The sequence below is a fragment of the Acomys minous genome, assembly GCF_964271855.1.
Source record: "Acomys minous genome assembly, chromosome: 16".
NCBI classification, from domain to species: Eukaryota; Metazoa; Chordata; class Mammalia; order Rodentia; family Muridae; genus Acomys; species Acomys minous.
Window position 1 is genome coordinate 9573986 of NC_140498.1, and position 18915 is coordinate 9592900.

At 45.2% G+C, this 18915-nt stretch overlaps 1 protein-coding gene across 5 annotated transcripts in view; it reads right to left on the reverse strand.

Annotated features, from left to right (window-relative positions):
* Positions 1 to 18901, reverse strand: part of TTC19 (tetratricopeptide repeat domain 19) — a 46018-nt gene extending 27117 nt beyond the window's left edge. For 2 of the 5 annotated variants that reach the window (XM_084760917.1, XM_084760918.1), the window contains exons 1-7: positions 18671 to 18901; positions 18471 to 18583; positions 16678 to 16788; positions 16058 to 16096; positions 15347 to 15403; positions 14261 to 14322; positions 10410 to 10501 (exon numbers count right to left, since the gene is read on the reverse strand). In XM_084760917.1, coding sequence (XP_084617043.1) covers positions 10410 to 10501; positions 14261 to 14322; positions 15347 to 15403; positions 16058 to 16096; positions 16678 to 16788; positions 18471 to 18583; positions 18671 to 18836 — 640 coding nt within the window. In that variant the 5' untranslated portion in view covers positions 18837 to 18901. Of the gene's footprint in view, positions 1 to 10409; positions 10502 to 14260; positions 14323 to 15346; positions 15404 to 16057; positions 16097 to 16677; positions 16789 to 18470 lie in introns of all 5 variants that reach the window. The other 3 variants (XM_084760915.1, XM_084760914.1, XM_084760916.1) reach the window with 3 other exon arrangements.
* Between the last annotated feature and the right edge of the window lie 14 nt (positions 18902 to 18915).

Sequence of the window (18915 nt, forward strand, 5' to 3'; positions counted from 1 at the left end):
AACAACTGTACTATAAGGTCACAGCATTAGGAAGGCTGAGAACCACTGACTTGTAAGCAATGGCATTCGAGTGTCGCTTGGAGTAGACCATGTGCTTGGCAATATGATCCCAGTGGCACTAAAAAATAGTAGTATGTACAATGGAAATCTCTAAAAATGATATAAAAACATAATGAACAGGCAAGCGAGGAAAAAATACAAATAGATAATTCTCTGAACAGGAAATCCCATCAGCCAGTAAAGATATACAAAACTATGATAGTTCATTAATAAGCAGAAACACACCTGAAGCTATAATGAAATCTCTTATCATATCTCCCAGATATTAAAAAATCTCAAATCAAGAATAACAGGGGCGGGGCTGGAGAGATGGCACACGTACAACCACATGCTACAGACGCAGGAAGAGCTGCCCTAACCTGCACTCCCCAGTAAAAAGTAGCCTCATCCCTCGCTTCATCCACAGTCATGTGACACCCCAAAGAAGCCACCTGCCTAGACAGATATAACTTATGCGACATGCAGTTCAGCAAGCCAACAGGCCCTGCAGGCTAAGAACACAGCTTTCCTCCCATTTCAGCATAGGTAAGTCTCCACAGTAAAACGCTTCATAGAAAAAGCAAATTGTAGGATGTAACTGTACAATATATCATTTGCATAAAGTTTAAAACACATTAGCCACTCTATGTGTTGCTTATTGATATAGACATAACAAACAGGTAAGTGACTAAATTCAGCACAGTAATTAGACCTGAGCAGGCTCACTAACACAACAAGCAAAGACCTAGAACAACTAGGTAAAAAATTAAGTTTGACAAGGTAGGAGAAAGGTAACAAAAATTGTTAAAGATGTCATAGATCACTTTTCAGGGAAATCTCTTACTTTAACAAAACAAAACCGAAGAAAAGCAGAGACCTGCCTCCAAATCCACAATGTCAAACACAAACTGGAAAATTCTCCAACATGCTCTCCAAATTTCTCAAAAAAGAAAAGAAAGAAATTAAGCCACAGCTTTGACACAAGACACTGAAAATATACTCAGCAAAGTCTGAGTAAGATATAGACACACACAATATGTGGGAAATAACTAGAGAAAAGCTGTTTTTCTGGTGAAGGGATAATTTGCAATAAGGAGAACTGAAACTCTGAAGTGATTATCAGAAACATGGGTAGTCGTGGCTGGGCTCAGGGTGGGAGAGGAGAGTAAAGGGGTTCCGTTGCAGTTAATTTACCAACATGGCCGAATAATGTTTATCATTGGGCCTATAATTATTATTACGGCAGTTATTTTCCAGCCCGCTAGCAATCAATCAAGACACAGACACCTGTTATATTTTAAAGTAGCCTTAGCTAACCTGGGACAGAGCAGATATTAATCCTCTAAACTACTTCCCCAATCCCATGCCATCTGATTTTAATAATTTCTATCAAGCTACCGCCCATCCATAATCCCAAATATTTGCTAATGTTCTCCATCTGGGCCAAATCTCCATCCACCTAACTAATCCAGCCACGCCTCTCCTCCACCTAACGATGACGGCGTCTGCCCTCTTCCTCTCTCCTCTCCTCCACCTAACGATGACGGCGTCTGCCCTCTTCCGCTCTCCTCTCCTCCACCTAACGGATGACGGCGTCTTCCCTCTTCCGCTCTCCTCTCCTCGGTCTCTTGCCCACTCATCTAGTGCAGCCTCTCTTTCCTTTAATGGTCTGATTGCTCTCTTACAGTCAGTATTTGCACTCTCACATGCCATGGTCAGTGTCAGTTCCTGTTTGGTCTCAGAATCTGGTATGGCTCGATCTACAGCTGTACCCAATCCCTTCAAAAATTCTGTGAAGGCTTCCCCAGACCCTTGAAATACCTTAGTAAATGGAATGTTTGACTTACCGGGCTCCTCTACCATGTCTTAAGGCTGCAACACGACATTGTTCAATTACTCTATCTTCAGACTGAATTTGTTCTCTCCCTCTCTTTTCTTTTGTTTCGTTTTTGAGACAAGGTTTCTCTGTGTAGCCTTGACTGTCCTGGACTCACTTTGTAGACCAGGCTCGCCTCGAACTCAAAGCGATCCACCTGCCTCTGCCTCCTGAGTGCTGGGATTAAAGGCGCGCGCCACCACGCCTAGCTGAATTTGTTCTCTTAAACCAGCATGCTGCCCTTCACCAAGCTGTTGATCTTTATCAACATTTATCCCCTTGTTTATTTTCCTGTTCTATTCTCACGGCTTCACCTCAACACCATGACAACCACTGTAACTGTTGTGCCACTTCTAATACCGCTGAAACCAAGCTTTTCCAATCTTGGGGAACAAGTCTATGCTGCAAAGCCCAGCTATTTACCATTTGTTTAACGAAAGCCAATTCCTTAAAATGTTTTAAATCCAACATATCTACTGGACGCCATGCCATTTCATCATACTCCTTAGCACCATTATGAGCAGGCACATGTCTTATAGTAACTGGAAAAGCTGATGTGACTGTGTGACTCTGGAGGGTTCTCCAAAGAGCTTTTGTTTGCCTGCTTTCCTGTCCCTCTAGTTTCCATTTTTTCTTCACCCTTTTACCAAAGGTGATTTTTGCCTTCCCAGCTTTTCAACTTCTTCCCGCACTTTCTCCAGCTGTTCAGTCAAGTCTGCAATTCTTTCCAAAAGGATAGAATTTACTGATACTTCTGGTTTTCCTATCTTATCAGCCTTTCTTCTAATCCTTCTAAGAATGAAATACAATAAAAAGACAAAGAAAAAAAAACAGAAAATTCCCTCTAAGTATGACGCAGGAAAGAGTTTTGCAACAGCAGCTGCGATTTTGCTGATATCCTCAAACAGCATTTCTATTTCCTCGAGATTTGAATCTTCCCTCATACCACTGAAAATTACAGAACCCATCGGGCCCCACGTCGAGCACCAGAGTTCAGAAAAATTGGCTTGTTTAAAAAGATCACTATAGAATTTTACCTAGAAACTAGACAAAATGAGTAACCTCGGACAATAGTCATTATAAACCAGGCAGACTTAAACATTTCCAAGCCAGGCGTGGTGGCGCACACCTTTAACCCCAGCACTCGGGAGACAGAGGCAGGCGGACTGATGTGAGTTCGAGGCCAGCCTGGTCTACAAAGTGAGTCCAGGACAGTCAAGGCTGCACAGAGAAACCCTGTCTTGAAAAACAAAAACAAAACAAAACAAAGAAGAAAGAAAAGAAACATTTCCAACCTTCCACCCAGCACGTACCATGCATAAGGCCCAGGTGCAATCCCTGGTACTTAAAGAGAGGTCCCAAATACAACACTGGCCAGGACAAACCTCACCTGAGGCTACAAAACAGGTGCCAACAGATCCAAAGCACTGAGTGCATACAGTGTCCTTTTTCTGTCATATGAGAATAAACTGAGATCGACAAGAGAAAAAGAAACTTGGAAATTAATCACACTCTTAAATATCTTAAGTTACCAAGAAAAGTATAAGAAAAACTAGAAAATATTTTGGAATAAATAAAAATGAAAATATACCAATATTCATGGGATGCAGGTAAATTAGAAAACTCTTAAATCAGTAACCTAATTTCTCACGGTAAGCTAGAAAAAGTGCAAAATAAATCCCATATGGGAATGACTTTTTAATTGACTTTACATCCCGATCGCAGACCCTCCCTCCTCTCCTCCTTCATGGTTTCAGTGAGTCACAACCCATCATCAGGTCAGTTAACCCTGGCCCTCCTTTAACTCAGCTGACACTCTCTACTACTATTTATGGTAAATGCATGCTAATATATTCAAATAATAATCACCCCAAAATACATCAATATAATGCAAATCTAATAATGTAGACAAGTACTTTGAGGACTGATAAAGTGATTCACATGAAAAATGTCAAATCAGCTGGGCACAGGGGCACACGCCTATAATCCTAGCACTCAGGGAGGCAGAGGCAGGCAGATCTCTGTGAGTTCAAGGCCAGCCTGGCCTACAAAGCAAGTCCAGAACAGCCAGGGCTAGACATAGAAACTCTGTTTCGAAAACCAAGAAAAAAAAATGGAAGGAAGGAAGATAGGTGAAAACTGTGGGAAATGTCTATAAAAGTAGCATGCATGAGCTGTGTTACCGCATATTTATAGGATATAACTTAACAATGTTTACTATTAAAAGCCGGGCACGGTGCACATGCCTTTAATCCTAGCACTCGGGAGGCAGAGGCAGGTGGATCGCTGTGAGGTCGAGGCCAGCCTGGTCTACAAAGTGAGTCCAGGACAGCCAAGGCTACACAGAGAAACCCTGTCTCAAAACAAACAAACAAACAAACAAACAAGCAGTCTCATTCAATGAACAGAAAATTCTGAAGAAAACTGTTTTTAATGTTAATTACCTGTAAGAAACTAGTGGTCAACTTTACAAGTAAATTCTAGATAAACTAAAAAGCTAAATAATAAAACTGTTTAGAAAGTTAAAACAGGAAGAAAAAAATGACAAGGAATGTGGAAAGATGGGTGACAGACAGCCTGCCTGGCTGGAATGTTGACGGACACCTGCACAGCATTGTGCCCCAGAGGAATAGGGCCTTTGCCTCACTTTCTGCGACTCAAATCTGAAAACAATGTCTGGCATAGGACAACTACTCAGTGTTTATTAAAAACTAATAAAAGCTGGGGGTGGACAGACGGCTCAACAGCTAAGCGCACTTGCTTCTCTTACAGAGGTCTGTAAGCCCAGCTCAAGGGCTCAATGCTTTCTCCCAGCTTCCCCAGGAACCTGCACTCAGGAGCTAATTCCCACCCACACAGATACAAGTGAAAAAAATTAATTAAAAAAACTTAATAAAAGCAACTGAACACAGACTGCATGACTCATTTATACACACTTAATAAAAACTTGGGACTCTGAGGCCAGCTGGCCTAGTGTATATGGCAGCAAGCAGTAAGAAACACTGTCTGGCACAAAGTGTGAGGTGTAAACAACGCCCAAGGCTGTCCTCTGACCTCCAAACGCACACCATGGTACTCACTCTACCCAATGAAAAACAAACAAACACCACTCTCATTTGCATGTCCTGTCAATGGGCTGACAGGGTTACAGACGTTAATGTGCTTCAAGAAGGGGCAGAGCCTTATCACAGTAATAAAAGCCAACGGGTACCATCTCCTGAGCTGTGCTGTGCAGCAGTCACTGTTCTGATGCTTTAGATACACCACCTCAGCTCCAAAGGTCCCAGGAGACTCCTGGTCTTAACCTCCTCCTAGAGAACAACAGATGAACTAACCTGACCAGATGAGCTATAACCCCAGCGTCATGACTGTCTCCTCACCACGCTCCCCCCATCATGATGGCCATGGACTCTAACTAACCCTATGAAACCACAAACCCCAAAATACTCTTTCTTCTATAAGTTGTCTTGGTCATGGTGTCTTATCACAGCAAGAGAAAAAAGTGAGGCAGGAACCTGGCCCCACATGCTGTCCACTGACCTGCACAGGCACACATGAGTGCCTGGGCATGTACACACATACACAAATAAATGAATATAATAAAAATATTTTAAAATAAATTATAAAAACAACAAGAAAGCAAGTAACACCAAAGAAAACAAAATCTGAAATTTATATTATGTAATCATTTTACTTGGCTCAGCAAGTAATGTTATTTATATGTACATATGTAGACACAATGAAAAATTGTAACCTTAACTCTTTCATAAGTCAATAGCTTCCAAAAATTTCAGTCAGGAAATAATAATTTTATGTTTTCAGGAGAAGTCCACCTCTGAAGCAGCAAGGGTGCCGCACTATCACATGAAGGGCAGGAAGAGGCGGGTCCCCAGGGGCCACCCAGCCAAAAGAGCCTGACAGGCAAGCTCCAGGTCAAGGAGGCCAACAGTGTGCAATGATCCCAAGGTTGACTTCTCGCTTCCACTCACAAGTGCACACATGCATGCACACACAGACAGAAAAAGTACCAGAAGAAATTAGTCAGTTGAAAACAGATGGGGCAAGGTGTGGCAAGGAAATGCTATTTTAAAGTAGGCCTTATAATAGATTTGACTTTTAATCCGATAATGTAAGCTGCAGAAACTGGAAGAATATATGTATTCATAATAAACTATGCAGCAAACACAAATGAACTATAAATTTACAGATCTCAAACAACCAGAGAAAATATGTCTACATTTTAAAATCATTCAGCCTTTGGTCTGTTGTGTCATAGAAAACTGAGCTCTTCTACACTACATATGCTACTTTGTAATTGAATTCCCTGTTTGCTCAAGGCCAGGGGCAACATTGGCTGCTGGTCCTCGGGTGTTGCTTACCTGAAATTTTGAGGCAGGGTCTCTTATTGGCCTGAAAATGATGGGACTCAGGGTAGGCTGACTGGGCAGCCAGCGAGTCCCCACCTCTCACTGCTGTCATTACCAGAACGGCACCACACCCAGCCTTCTGACATGGGTGCCAGGGATAGAACCTGAGTTCTCATGCTTGCTGGGCAAGCACTTTATCAACTGAACTGTCTCCCCAACCCTCACTATTTTATGATAATTTCCTCAGTAATTACATATGTATCTACAATATGGGGGACAAAATACACTAGACTACATGTTTGATGTCATTTTCACTAATGTCCTTTTGGTACAGAGCTAGTCATACAGAACACACAGAAATTTGTGTTTCTGTTATGTCCCAGGTACACGCATGTATGTGAATGGTATGCCTGTATGTGGCGGCACAGGCCAACCTCAGCATTGTTTCTCATGAGCTGTCCACCTTGTTTTTGAGACAAGGTCGCTCACCAGGATCCAGGACACACCAATTCAGTTAGGCTGGCGGCCAGGAAGGCCCAGACCATCCCTCTCTGCCTCCCCAGCACTGGGTACTAAGCAGCCATCATCATAGCTGTCGTTTTACACAGGTTTGGGGGACTGAGCTCAGACCCTATTGTTTGCACAGCAAGCACTTTATGGAGTAACCTATCTCCTCAGCCTTCCCTTTCTTTGCTAAGACAAAGTCTCACTCTGTAGCCTGAGCTGTTCTCAAACTCACAGTAATCCTCTTGCCTCGGCTTCCCAAATGCTGAAAATGCAGGCATAAGCCATCATACATGAATTTGCTAAGTCATTTACCATGCCAAAGACTAATGCCAGAATTCATATTTGAAACAGCCAGGGGTAATGGCATGTGCCTGTGATGCTAGCACTAGGGCAGCAGAGGCTCCATGGCCAGCTGGCAAGCTCTAAGCCAGAGAATGAACCTGTCTCCCCAAATCACAATGGACAACGACTGTGGAACAACACCCCAGACTGTCCTCTGGAATATAAGAGTCTCCTTCCATGCATACACATGAACACACACACACACACACACACACACACACACGAAATTAGCTTATATACCCAACAAGAATTATTTTGCCTATAAAAAAAATAGAAACAAATTTTTATAGTATAGTATTAAAAGCCAAGTTTCAATAGAAAGTAAACAGCTGTTCCTTTGTAGCAGTATGGTTATCTTTCTTCATAAAGCTCTCCATAATTTTTAGAAAGTCAGTAACTATTTTTGGAGCTGAAAAAGCTTTATACTCACAGGACATGGTGGCACACGCCTTTAATCCCAGCGCTAAGGAGGCAGAAGCAGGCGGACTCTCTGTGAGTTCGAGGAAAGCCTGGTCTATACAGTGAAGCCAGGATAGCCAGGACTACAAGAGAAACCGTATCTCAAAAAACAAAACAAAACCTCCAAAACAAACAAACAAACAAACAAATCTTTATATTCTTAATAAACTAGTATCAAGGGGTTAAAAATGCAGCTCATGGGCTGGAGAGATGGCTCAACAGTTAAGAGCACTGACTGCTCTTCCAAAGGACCCGGGTTCAATTCCCAGCAACCACACGGCAGCTCACAACTGTCTGTAACTCCAAGATCTGACACCCTCATGCAGACATACATGCACATACAATAAAAATAAATAATTTTTTAAAAAAATGCAGCTCATTTAGTAAAATGTTTGCCTAGCCTTGGTTCAATCCACAACACAAACCAGGTATTGGTATAATCCTAGTACTCAGAAGGTGGAGGCAGAGGATAAGTACAAAGGCACCCTCACCTATATAAGCTGGAGGCCAGGCTGGGGTACATGAGAGCCTAGACAGACTGAGTGCAAGAGGCAGAGGTAGACAATACAAGGACCACTGACAGTGGCTCATATTGTCAAGAGGCTGAGGAAGGAGTGCCTTAAATTCGATGCCAGTCTGGCCTATATAGCAATATCCCATCTGAAAAAGAGCAAGAGAGAAGGGGAGAGAGAGGGAGAAAGGAAGAAGGGAGGGAGAGAGAGAGAGAGAGAGAGAGAGAGAGAGAGAGAGAGAGAGAAGAGGAAGGGGGGGTGAAGCTCGAAAAAACACTAGTAATGTCCCAGTGCATGATGGCAAGGGCGTGGACAATGAATGACTCACACACTTTGTGGCTGGGATTCGTTCATACCTTCTCTGGGTTTCTTCAAGCTCTTCGCAATGCACTGAACTGTATTTACTTGCTGCTCTTTGCCGAATTGTGTTCTTTCAGTAATTACTGAGCCCTTGTTAGGTGCTAGGCACTCTTCCAGGCACTAAGGATTTAATACAACACATGGCATCTTGATTTCTCTTTGTTAGAGAAAGCAAATACTAAAAACAGTTAGCAAAAATGTTCTTCTATTGGTACTACAGACAAAAGCACACAACAGTCCTACTTGAAGGATGGTAAAGAGTTAAAGGGTAAAGGGGATGAGTGACACAGAGATGGGAAGAGATGCCTGTGTTAGGATAAGCCTCTGAGGAAGACACTGAGCAAACCTGATGATGTGAGGCAGTGGTGACAGCAGTCTAGGGAGAAGGCATACTGAACAAAAGGCCTTGAGATGGGATGGGCTCAAGGTGTGCAAGACCAGGAAAAAGAGCCATGTGTCAGTGCAATGAGCAAGGACAGAGAAGATAAGGAGGCTACAGAAGCAGGTGGGAGCCAGATTGTGGATCTGTGTAAGGACTGTGAATTTATCCTAAGGGTAATACAGAAACAATGAGGTCTTTAAAAAATTACTTTGCCTGCTGTATGGATAACAGATTACCTGACGGGTAAAGGGAAGGAAGCAGGAAAAACTGAGATCAGCATCCAGGCAAAAATGGATGAAGGCCTCCACAAATCAGCGGGATGAAGAGTGAAACATGTCTAACGTGGATGCATTTTCATAGCTGATATAAGAGACCTTGTTGGTGGACTAGTAAAAGGGGGAAATCATAGAGACCTCCTAGGTTCTCTGCCAAAGCCACCAGATGGTTGCTGGTGTCACTTACCAAACAGTCTAACCAAATTTAAGACCAGTCCCCTAAGTCTGCTGTCGTGGTGCCGGCTGGGAGGTATAAATGTAACAGTTAAATGTTATGGGACTATGCGGTATTTCCTAAGGTGTGAGCCAGAGGGAAAAGAGAAGCAGGTGAAGATACCTGAGATCAGCCACCATCTGTGAACAGGCATGAGGAAAGTGAAAGATCAATGAGATGCCCAGAAATCAAGGGATAGTGCTCCCTGTAGGAGACAGTGATCCCCTCAGTCAAAACTACTGTGTCTTACAAGATTTGGTGACACTGATAAAGGTGGCTACAGTGCAGTGATGGAGAAGAAAACCTGATGATGTTCAAGAGAGGCGGGATGAGAAGTTGCCCGTGGTTTCCTAGTATCTTGCTACCTCTTGGCAATAATCAATATGTAACACGTTTCTTAATGAACGCGAAGCCTGCAAATTTCTAGTACTTCAAATGAGGTAAGAAACCCAAATGAAAGCCAGGTGTAGAAGCATACACCTTTAATCCAAGAGTTCAAGAGGGAGAGACAGGTGTTAGCTCAGAATTAGAGACCAACCTGGTCTGCACAGCAGCCAGGACTGCACAGTGGGCCAGCCATGACTACATAGAGAGCGGATGGGGGGAAGAAAAGAAGAAACCCAAATATAAAGCTTAAAGGCTCCCACGGCACTGTGCTCCTTCTTCCTTGCCCTGCTGCACAACTAGATTCATCTCTTTCTCTCTCTAATCTAGGGATTGGTCCCTGGCAGGCAGTGCTCTCCCACACAGCTCTACTTTAATAAGTGACTGAACAAAATGTAAAGACTTCCCTTTGCAATTGTCAGTTTCCCAAACATTATAAATGTAGCGGAAGTTAGTAGAGAAATTATGAACCTGTCACTCAAGAGCTTTAAAAACAAACAAACAAACAAAAAACTCCTAACAGTGCTCAACTCACTTAAACCTATGGCATTAGGATAGGCACTTACTCTCCAGAATGGCCCTCCGCCATGAGGGCTCTTTCCCTTACTGAACATCCAGCAACAGAAACCTCTGTGGACAGTTTACAGTGCGGGTGCAGAAAACCCAATGTCTAGAGAAGTCAAGTTTCCTACCCGACACGTCTTCCGCCAATTCCTTTTCTCTTTCAATTTTCCCCTCCAGAGTTGAAATGCAGAATTCATAGCCAGCGAGTGCAAATTCCTGTCTGGAAACAAGTACCGACAGTCAGTCAGCTGTGCTCATCTTTCCCTACAGCTCTGGGCTGAGCTTATCAGCAGGGACACAGGGGAGGCTGCCACAAGACGTCCAAGTAAAAGGTCTGCAAACCACTCCCTATCACAGCATTCCTCCTCCCGTGCCCAGCGCCTCACACACGCCAGGCAGCCTCTTTAAGTCCCATAACCTGGCAATGTGTTTTCTCATCTTACACTCCCCTTAATAAAACAACATGAAAAAAGGAGTGACTTAGGTACTACTTAATAATGGATTATGCAAAAAAAGCTTTCAGCTCCATTAAGACACATGAATCTTATTTTTCAGCATTTATTTGCTTTGAGAGTCTACTTGTCAGAGGAACTGAGGCATCATTAACATCTAGTTCTGTAAGACACTGCTCTCAAGAATGTTCTTTGGCACAAGCCAAACTCGAAGTTCAAGATTTAAGTCAGGTGCTGCCGTGTGTTTTGTCTGTAGCACAGGCTGGCCTAGGCTGCAGAGCAAGCCCCAGTCCAAGTCAAGTCCCTCAGAAGCCCCAGCCTATCTAGTGCCCAACCAAAATGCAGGGAAACTAAGCAGGTGCTGAAGAATATGGAGTTGGTGACTCGAACAGGGGCCAGGGTTGGGACCTCTGGCCTCAAAGAGCAACTTTTTTGAACAGCATCCGACTTTATGTGACGTTTACCTCTGGCAGTAACTTCCGCAGAGCTAAAAATCTAAAGGAGCGCAATCCTCTCTCCCTGAGCCCACTCTCAAAACAGAAATCTCCAGAAGACGGTCCCGTGCCTATGTGATGCCCCTGTGAATTCTAGAGACCAGAAGGAATGAAAGGCTGTGTCAGCTGACATTTTGTCAACTAGAGCCAAGTGAAATCAGCTGAGATAGTGCCATTAGCCCAGCTTTGTAGGCAAACACGTGTGGGGCATTTTCTTGACGGATGATTGATATGGATGGTGGCCACACCGGGTGGTCCCAAGGGATACAAGAAAACAAACTGAGCAAGTTAGGAGGAGCAAGCCAGTAAGCACTGCTCCTCCATGGCTTCTGCTTTGTTCCTGCCTCCAGGTTCCTGCCTTGAACTCTTGCCCTGACTCCTCACAGTGATCCTGTATAACTTAAGCATAAAATAATAACCCTTTCCTCCCCATGGTACATTTAGGCATGGTGCTTTACTACAGCAAAAGAGGCCCTAAGACAGAAACTGTTACCAGGACCACAGGTACGGCTGTGACCTGACCATGCTGTTTGGGGGCCAATGCAGAAGGGCACTGAGACTTTACCGGGAAAGCCATTCAGTGCCCAGCGCTTAATGGGCTGTTACTGGACCTTGGGCGACAGAAATGCTGTGGAGGAGCAGATGACCGAGGCCTGGCTTGTCAAGTTTCAGAGGGAAGCAAACACTAGCAGGGCCATCTGTGTGGTGCTCCATATTAAAAATCTTCTGTTTCTCATCAGCTGGAGCTAAAGATTCAGCCGTGATTAGCGAGAGACCAGCACCACTAAAGTGAAACCTTCGCTTTGCTGGGACAATCAATGCTGCTTAGCTGAAGCTGAGAAATGAGGGTGATTTTAACACAAGCATCACTAAGGTGCAATGTTCCAGGACCATTTTCCCAGGGTCAACACACAGAAGCTGTAGTCCAGAGGGGGCCAAGGCTGTGTCTCACAGTGACAGCTGAACTTGGTAGCTTGAGTCACCCAGGTGGTACTGGTTTTGAAGGCATGAAGGGGGTCATGGGTAGCACCTGAGGCTTGCCACTCTATGGTAGGGGTGGAGTCCCTGAAGAGAGCCGCTGCACAGTGGTTAAAGTGCAGCCTCAGTTTCAATGGAGACCCCAGCATTGGAGACTAGTGTCATGGGTAACTGGTTTTACAGAAGTCCACGACTGGATATTTTAAAGAGGCTGAATTTTAAACTGTTTGAAAAATGTTTTTAAGACTGTGGGACTTAAAAGTTATGTTTTAGGTTGGGGATGGTGGTACATGCCTTTAATCCCAGCACTCGGGAGGCAGAGGCAGCCCTGGTCTACAAAGCAAGTCCAAGACAGCCAAGGCTACACAGAGAAACCTCGTCTCAAAATACAAAAACAACAACAAAAATGTTGTGTTTTATTTTGTGGTATGAACATTAACATGACACCTTGGGGACAAGTGGGAAAGGAAAGGTTACACGTCAATAGTGATATATTTCTGTGTCAAAGTGACAAGGAGTCAATGACACTATCTAGTTTTTTGTCAACATGATTAGCCTGCAAGGGGGGAGGGGGGAAGCGGCATTTTCTTGATTCATGATGACATGGAAGGGCCCGGCCTACTTGTGAGTGTTGTTACCCAGACAGATAGTCCTGGGGTGTACACGAAAGCACACCGAGCAAGCCAGCAGGCATCGCTCCTCCGCAGCTTCTGCTTCCGTCCCTTACTCAGCTGTCTTCTTCAGCTTCCCTCGTTCACAGCAGAAGAAACCTAACATGGGGACCTTACGGCCTCATGGATGTTTCTAGCTTTTGACAGCACCTAAACTGTTTCCTAAACCCTTCCATGTAGCTGATGAGCTTTTTCTTCTTTGTAAGAATTTAGGTTCATTCATAGAGGTACACACCTTTGATCCCATCACTTAGGAGGCAGAGACAAGTGTGAGTTTGAGGACAGCCTGATCTACATAGTGTGTTCCAGGACAGCTAGGGCAACATGGAGAAGCCCTGTCTCAAAAAATAAAAACAAAACAAAAAAATAATTCAGCCGGGCGTGGTGGCGCATGCCTTTAATCCCAGCACTCGGGAGGCAGAGGCAGGCGGATCTCTGAGTTCCAGGCCAGCCTGGTCTACAAAGCGAGTCTAGGACAGCCAAGGCTACACAGGGAAACCTTGTCTGGGGCGGGGGGAATAAAAAGAATTCAAACTTGTCTACTATTTTAAAACTAGGACGTCCCAACTTATATACCCAGATTTCCATCTACTATTGGCTACATCCAAACTCCACCTGATCTGAAGAGCATCTAATTCCTCTTGTAGGTACTTGTACCAGTTAGCTTTATGTCCACTAGATACAAGCTAGAGTCACTTGAGAGGAGGGAACCTCAACTGAGGAAATGCCTCCACAAGGTGGGTCTGCTGACAGCACGTAGGGCATTTTTAAAATTAGTGACTGTGTCCTGGGTGCTGTAAGAAAGCCAAAAGGCTGAGCAAGGCAGTAGGCAGCATTCCTCCATGGCCTCGGCATTAACTCTTGGCCCCAGGTTCCCGTCCTCTGGAGCTCCTGCCTTAGCTTCCCTCCCCAAGCAGCTTTTGGTCTTAATGTTTTAATCACAGTAAAAGACCCTAACTAAGACACCACTTATTTCCCCAAATGGATAAGGGGCTGGTAACCCTCACCATCTGGCCTCCTCCTCTGCTGGCGGAGTGGCCTCTCTGAGGCTACAGTCAGAGTACTCCTTACACTGTTCCCTTTGCTTCTGGGAGAAGTACAGTTCTACTTCCCTTCTCACTTCAAGCAAGCACTAAATACTTGATAAGCATCACAGTTCAGTTACAGGACAGCAGCTGTGCTCCACTCAGGAAAACGGAAACAAGAGAGGGCAACTGGGAAGGCCTCAAATCTACAAACAGGAGAAGTGCAGTACTCTGAGCGTGACATCAACTCTTTGGAGACCCAGATGGCCAACAGGTAAATTAAATCGGTCTAACAGCCCAGGCCTGCGTGTCCTGCTCATCACTCTACCTGGCCATGTCTAAACTCTGACCATACTTACTTATTCTGAGCAGCATAGATATTGGCCAGCTTCAGGGAGATCTCAATGATCGCATTGTCTTCCTGTTAGGATAAAAATAAAACAAAATAAAAATTTAAAAAAGGGAATTCACGAGATGTAAAAACTTCTTCTGAGTATTTCCAACATTTATACCGAATTTGGCCTCAGAGCCAATCTTTCTTTTAAAGGAATTAACCAACTGTGAATTCTTTGGTCATCGTTACTCAGCATTAGTGAAACAGCAGACATTTTAATACAGGTCTGGGGGTGAAATAGACACCTTTTTGGTCAAAGTACTTATGTGCTGGCCCTGGGGCTGGAGGGCATATCCTGACTGGTTTTTTTGGTCAAATAGACACAAGCTAGTTATCATGGAAGAGGAACCTCAACTGAGAAAAACCGCCTCCCATCAGACTGACTGTAGGCAAGTCTGTGATGTACTTCCGTGCTTAATAGCTGGTGTGGGAGGCCCCGCTCACTGTGGGTGGTGCCAGCCCTGGGTGGGTGGGACATGGTGGTATAAGAAAGCAAACTGAAGCCGGGCGTGGTGGCGCACACCTTTAATCCCAGCACTCGGGAAGCAGAGGTAGATAGATCTCTGTGAGTTCGAGGCCAGCCTGGTCTACAAAGTGAGTCCAGGACAGCCAAGGCTATACAGAGAGACCCTGTCTTGAAAAACCAACCCCCCCAAAAGAAACCCCAAAAACAAAAGCAAACAAGCTGAGTGAGCCACAAGAAGCAAGGCAGTAAGCAGAGTATCTACGCCCCGTGTTTCAGTTCCTGTTCCCAGGTGCCTGCCTAAGAGCTCCTGCCTAAAGGGAGGGAGGGAGGAATGGGAGGACACAAGGGATGGGATAACCATTGAGATGTAACAAGAACAAATTAATAAATTAAAAAAAAAAAAGAGTTCCTGCCTTGACTTCCTTCAGTGTTACCTGAAAGTGTAATATGAAATAAACCCCTTTGTCCCCAAGTTACTTCTGGTCATGGTGTTTTATCACAGCAACAGAGACCCTAACTAGGACAGGGAGCTCTCACTCTGTAAACTGTTTCAGATGAGGGGGCAACCCTAGGCGATGACCTCACCTGCTTCATGCCTCCTCCAAGCAGGTAACTCATTGTTGCTTTGAACAGCTGTTCTGCCTAAAAGCATAAAGAGTTTTAAAAACCATCTATATATGACCCTTGATTCTAAGCACTAATTTAGCATGATTGAATACATGTACACAAACACACACACACACACACACACACACACACACACACTGTGTATGGGAGGCTTTGAGACACTTATAAAGATCAAGACCTCACATCCTCTGTGTACCTTAAAGTCCCCTGTAATGAGCAGAAACTAACTTCAACAGATTAACCACCTGAACCAATGTGGCAGATTACAAACTGTCCCCTAATATTCACCCCATCAATTAAGTTTTTAAAACAACCCTCAATTTTTGAATCATCCTTTTATAGTTAACTGTGATCATACCTAGCGTACAATCAAACTAAGTTCTGGCTCCATCCTCTCCTTTTCCCTTCTTGTATGCCGGAAGTGAGTTAGCGCACTCACGCAGATGAAGACCTATCTTAAAATGAACCTGAGATTTCTGAGTCACACAACAGAGAGGCCTACTCTGATTTTAGTCTCTAGCCTACGTGTGGGCCAATCAATTAAAAAGAAACACACCTGTAACTTCAGTCACTGTGTCGTGGGGACCTTTTGGAGAAACAACATATACCCTACCGTCACAGTTCCCAGAGGCGTTACCAATTCAAGGTTTTACAAAGCGATTGACTTACATTTTCAAGCTGCCCTCGTATAAATGCTAAGTTGGCCATCTGAAAGCAAATTATAAATGGCTGTTCAGTTCAAGGCACTAAATTTACACAGATTTAAAAACCTTTAAGTGAAACATTCTTTTCTGTTTTCACAATCTTAAAAAAAAAAATGTCATCTTTTACTCTGCTGGAACCCAGTACAGCAACAGTGAGAGAAGCACATGGTTTATTTTATATATTCTGTTGAAAGCAAACTAAACCTAGATACACTCGTCAATGAGGGGAAAGATATTAAGATATTTGTTTCAGCCGGGCATGGTGGTGCACGCCTTTAATCTCAGCACTTGGGAGGCAGAGGCAGGTGGATCGCTGTGAGTTCGAGGCCAGACTGGTCTAAAAAGTGAGTACAGGACAGCCAAGGCTAACACAGAGAGACTCTATCTTGAAAAACAAAACAAAACAAAAAAGATATTTGTTTCTTTCTGGTTTGAAATTGTAAGTGACCTTGCAGAGGACACAAAAGTTAAATCTAAGAGAAAACAAAACAGGACATCATGAAAGTCAGGAAGGCAAGTCGGGAGAAACACTTTCCCAGTGCCCGGCCCTTCCTCATCAATAGCGCAAGCTGGCAGAAGAGTTACCAAATCATAAGTGTAAGTGATGGCCTTCTTGTTATCACTCTGATACGCAAGCCGGAGAGCATCGTGCAAAATCAGCTCAGCCGCTTCCGGCTCATCTTTCATGATGCTCAGCTGAAGAGAGAAGACAAAGAAAACATTAAATGAGAAGGAGAGCAGAAGTAGGCGCTGCTACACAGCAGATGCCATGGCAACGCGTGTCAAAGTTCCTCATTCAGCATGTGTCCAGGAGCCACATCGGTGGAGGTGACAGGGAGACGCGCGGCCCCCACCCACCCCTGCAACTAGGTGTGCTCAGGTAACAAAGTTTTAACTAACATATCAGACAGAAGGAATGTGAGCCATGTTTACTTTCTTCTTCCACTGCAGAGACAGAGACCAGACTGATTTCTAACCCACAGAGATCCACCTGCCTCTGCAGCTCAAAGTGTGCACCACCACAGCTGGCACTGTATCTGCTTTATAAGGAAGCCGTTCGCCTTCCACCTCTTTTTCTCTTCCCCATTATAGGGGATCATGTAGGACAAGTAGGCTTCATTAAAACTCATGAAAAGAGGAATGAATAAAAAAAACAACACAACAGAATGACAAGGCGGGGGCTCTCATTTAATAGGAACCAGGGAAGTGTCCAAGAAAACAAAGAGTAAAAATGAGGTGAGGAGACTAAGGAGTCAACCAGTAAGAGACAGAACACTGACCCCAACAGAGATAATGTGTGAAGGCACCACAGGTTGAAAATGGTCCTTCAGAAGAAATGCAAGGCAGGTGGGGAGAGGCCAGTGAGTCATTCGGCTACTGCCTCAGGAGGGAGGGGGGGGACGACGGGGGCAGCCGGCTTAGATCACTTCCAGTCCTGCAACCCATGACAGGGTTGGGGGGGGGGGGGGGTCTGTGCTTTCTCACAGAAACTGTGAGAGGTTACTCAATTAACAAGCAAGAAGGCACTATGAGCTGATTTACAGTTGCAAAACATCACTCAGACTGCAGCATGGAGAAAGGGCCGCAGCGGGGAAAGAGAACAGGACCTGCGTGAGGAAAACTCCAGCAATTGGGCGGGGGGGGGGGGGGGGGAGGTGTTAAGAAGTGTTTTTGATTTCACAACAACTGTGTTTATTGCTGTGAACTGGGAATTATCAACCACACATTTTAAGAACTGCTATGTTTTGTTTTGTTTTTCATATTGATTTTTTTTTTTTAGATGTTAAAGAGAAGACTGTTTTAAGAACATATTTGTGGGGAGGCATTTAAGAATAAGCGCTTAGTTCGGGGCAGGCTAAATCTGTGGGGTAGCTGGGGCCTCACAAATAGAGACAGCATGTCAGTGTCATACTGCAGTCTGTGAATACAAATGTGGACGTTATTCAAATCAAGCCGATACTGATCTCACTGGAAGACATTAAATAAACCTGGAGATTAAAAAAAAATGTTTTTAAAAAGGATGTGGAGAAGCATCCTTTGGACGCAAGCCAAAAGGCATAAAGGATTCTAAATTGTATATTCGAGGCCTCACACATACTCTATGCACAAAATGACATTTCAGCCTGGCTGGTTAACTGATTAAAACCACCCCCGCAAAACATCCTCAATCGCTATGTTTGGACCCAAAAAAAAAAAAAAAGTGGGTTGGGGGGGGGTGAGGGTTCCGCCTCCACCTGCACTCAGGACTGCGGAGGTTTTGCTGCAGGATTCGACAAGGCTGAGTCTGGACGGAACCCAACCTTCCACCTGGGGCCAATCCATCCGGACCTCGGGAAAGCGGAGCAGAGAGCGCGCGCACGCCGGGCCGAGCCCCTCACCTTGGCTCTCTTCAGCAGCTGGATGATCTCGGCCTCCGCCTCGTCCGCCTCGTCCGCCTCATCCTCTCCCGGCTGCTCCTCCGCCGACGCTGGCCGCGAGAACCAGGCGAGCGCTGCGAGAAGCGGCTCAGAGGTCACCGGGACCGACCCGCGCCCCCGCCCGCCCGCTCGCCCGGCCCCGCCCGGAGCGCGCCTCTCACCTGCCAACAGCGGCAGCAGCCCCTGGCCCCGCGACGGCGCGCCTCGGGCCCGCAGCCCCTGGGCGCCCGCCCGCTCCGGCAGCAGGCGCGCCGCGCAGCTCCCGCACCGCCGGCCGGCCGCCCGCAGCAGGGTCCGGCCCAGACGCCAGCGCAGAAGCCGGAACATACCGACGCGTCCTCAGCGCTCCGCTGGCCCGGGCTGGCCCGGGACGCTCCGCCCACTCGCCCGCCTGCGCGGTGACGTA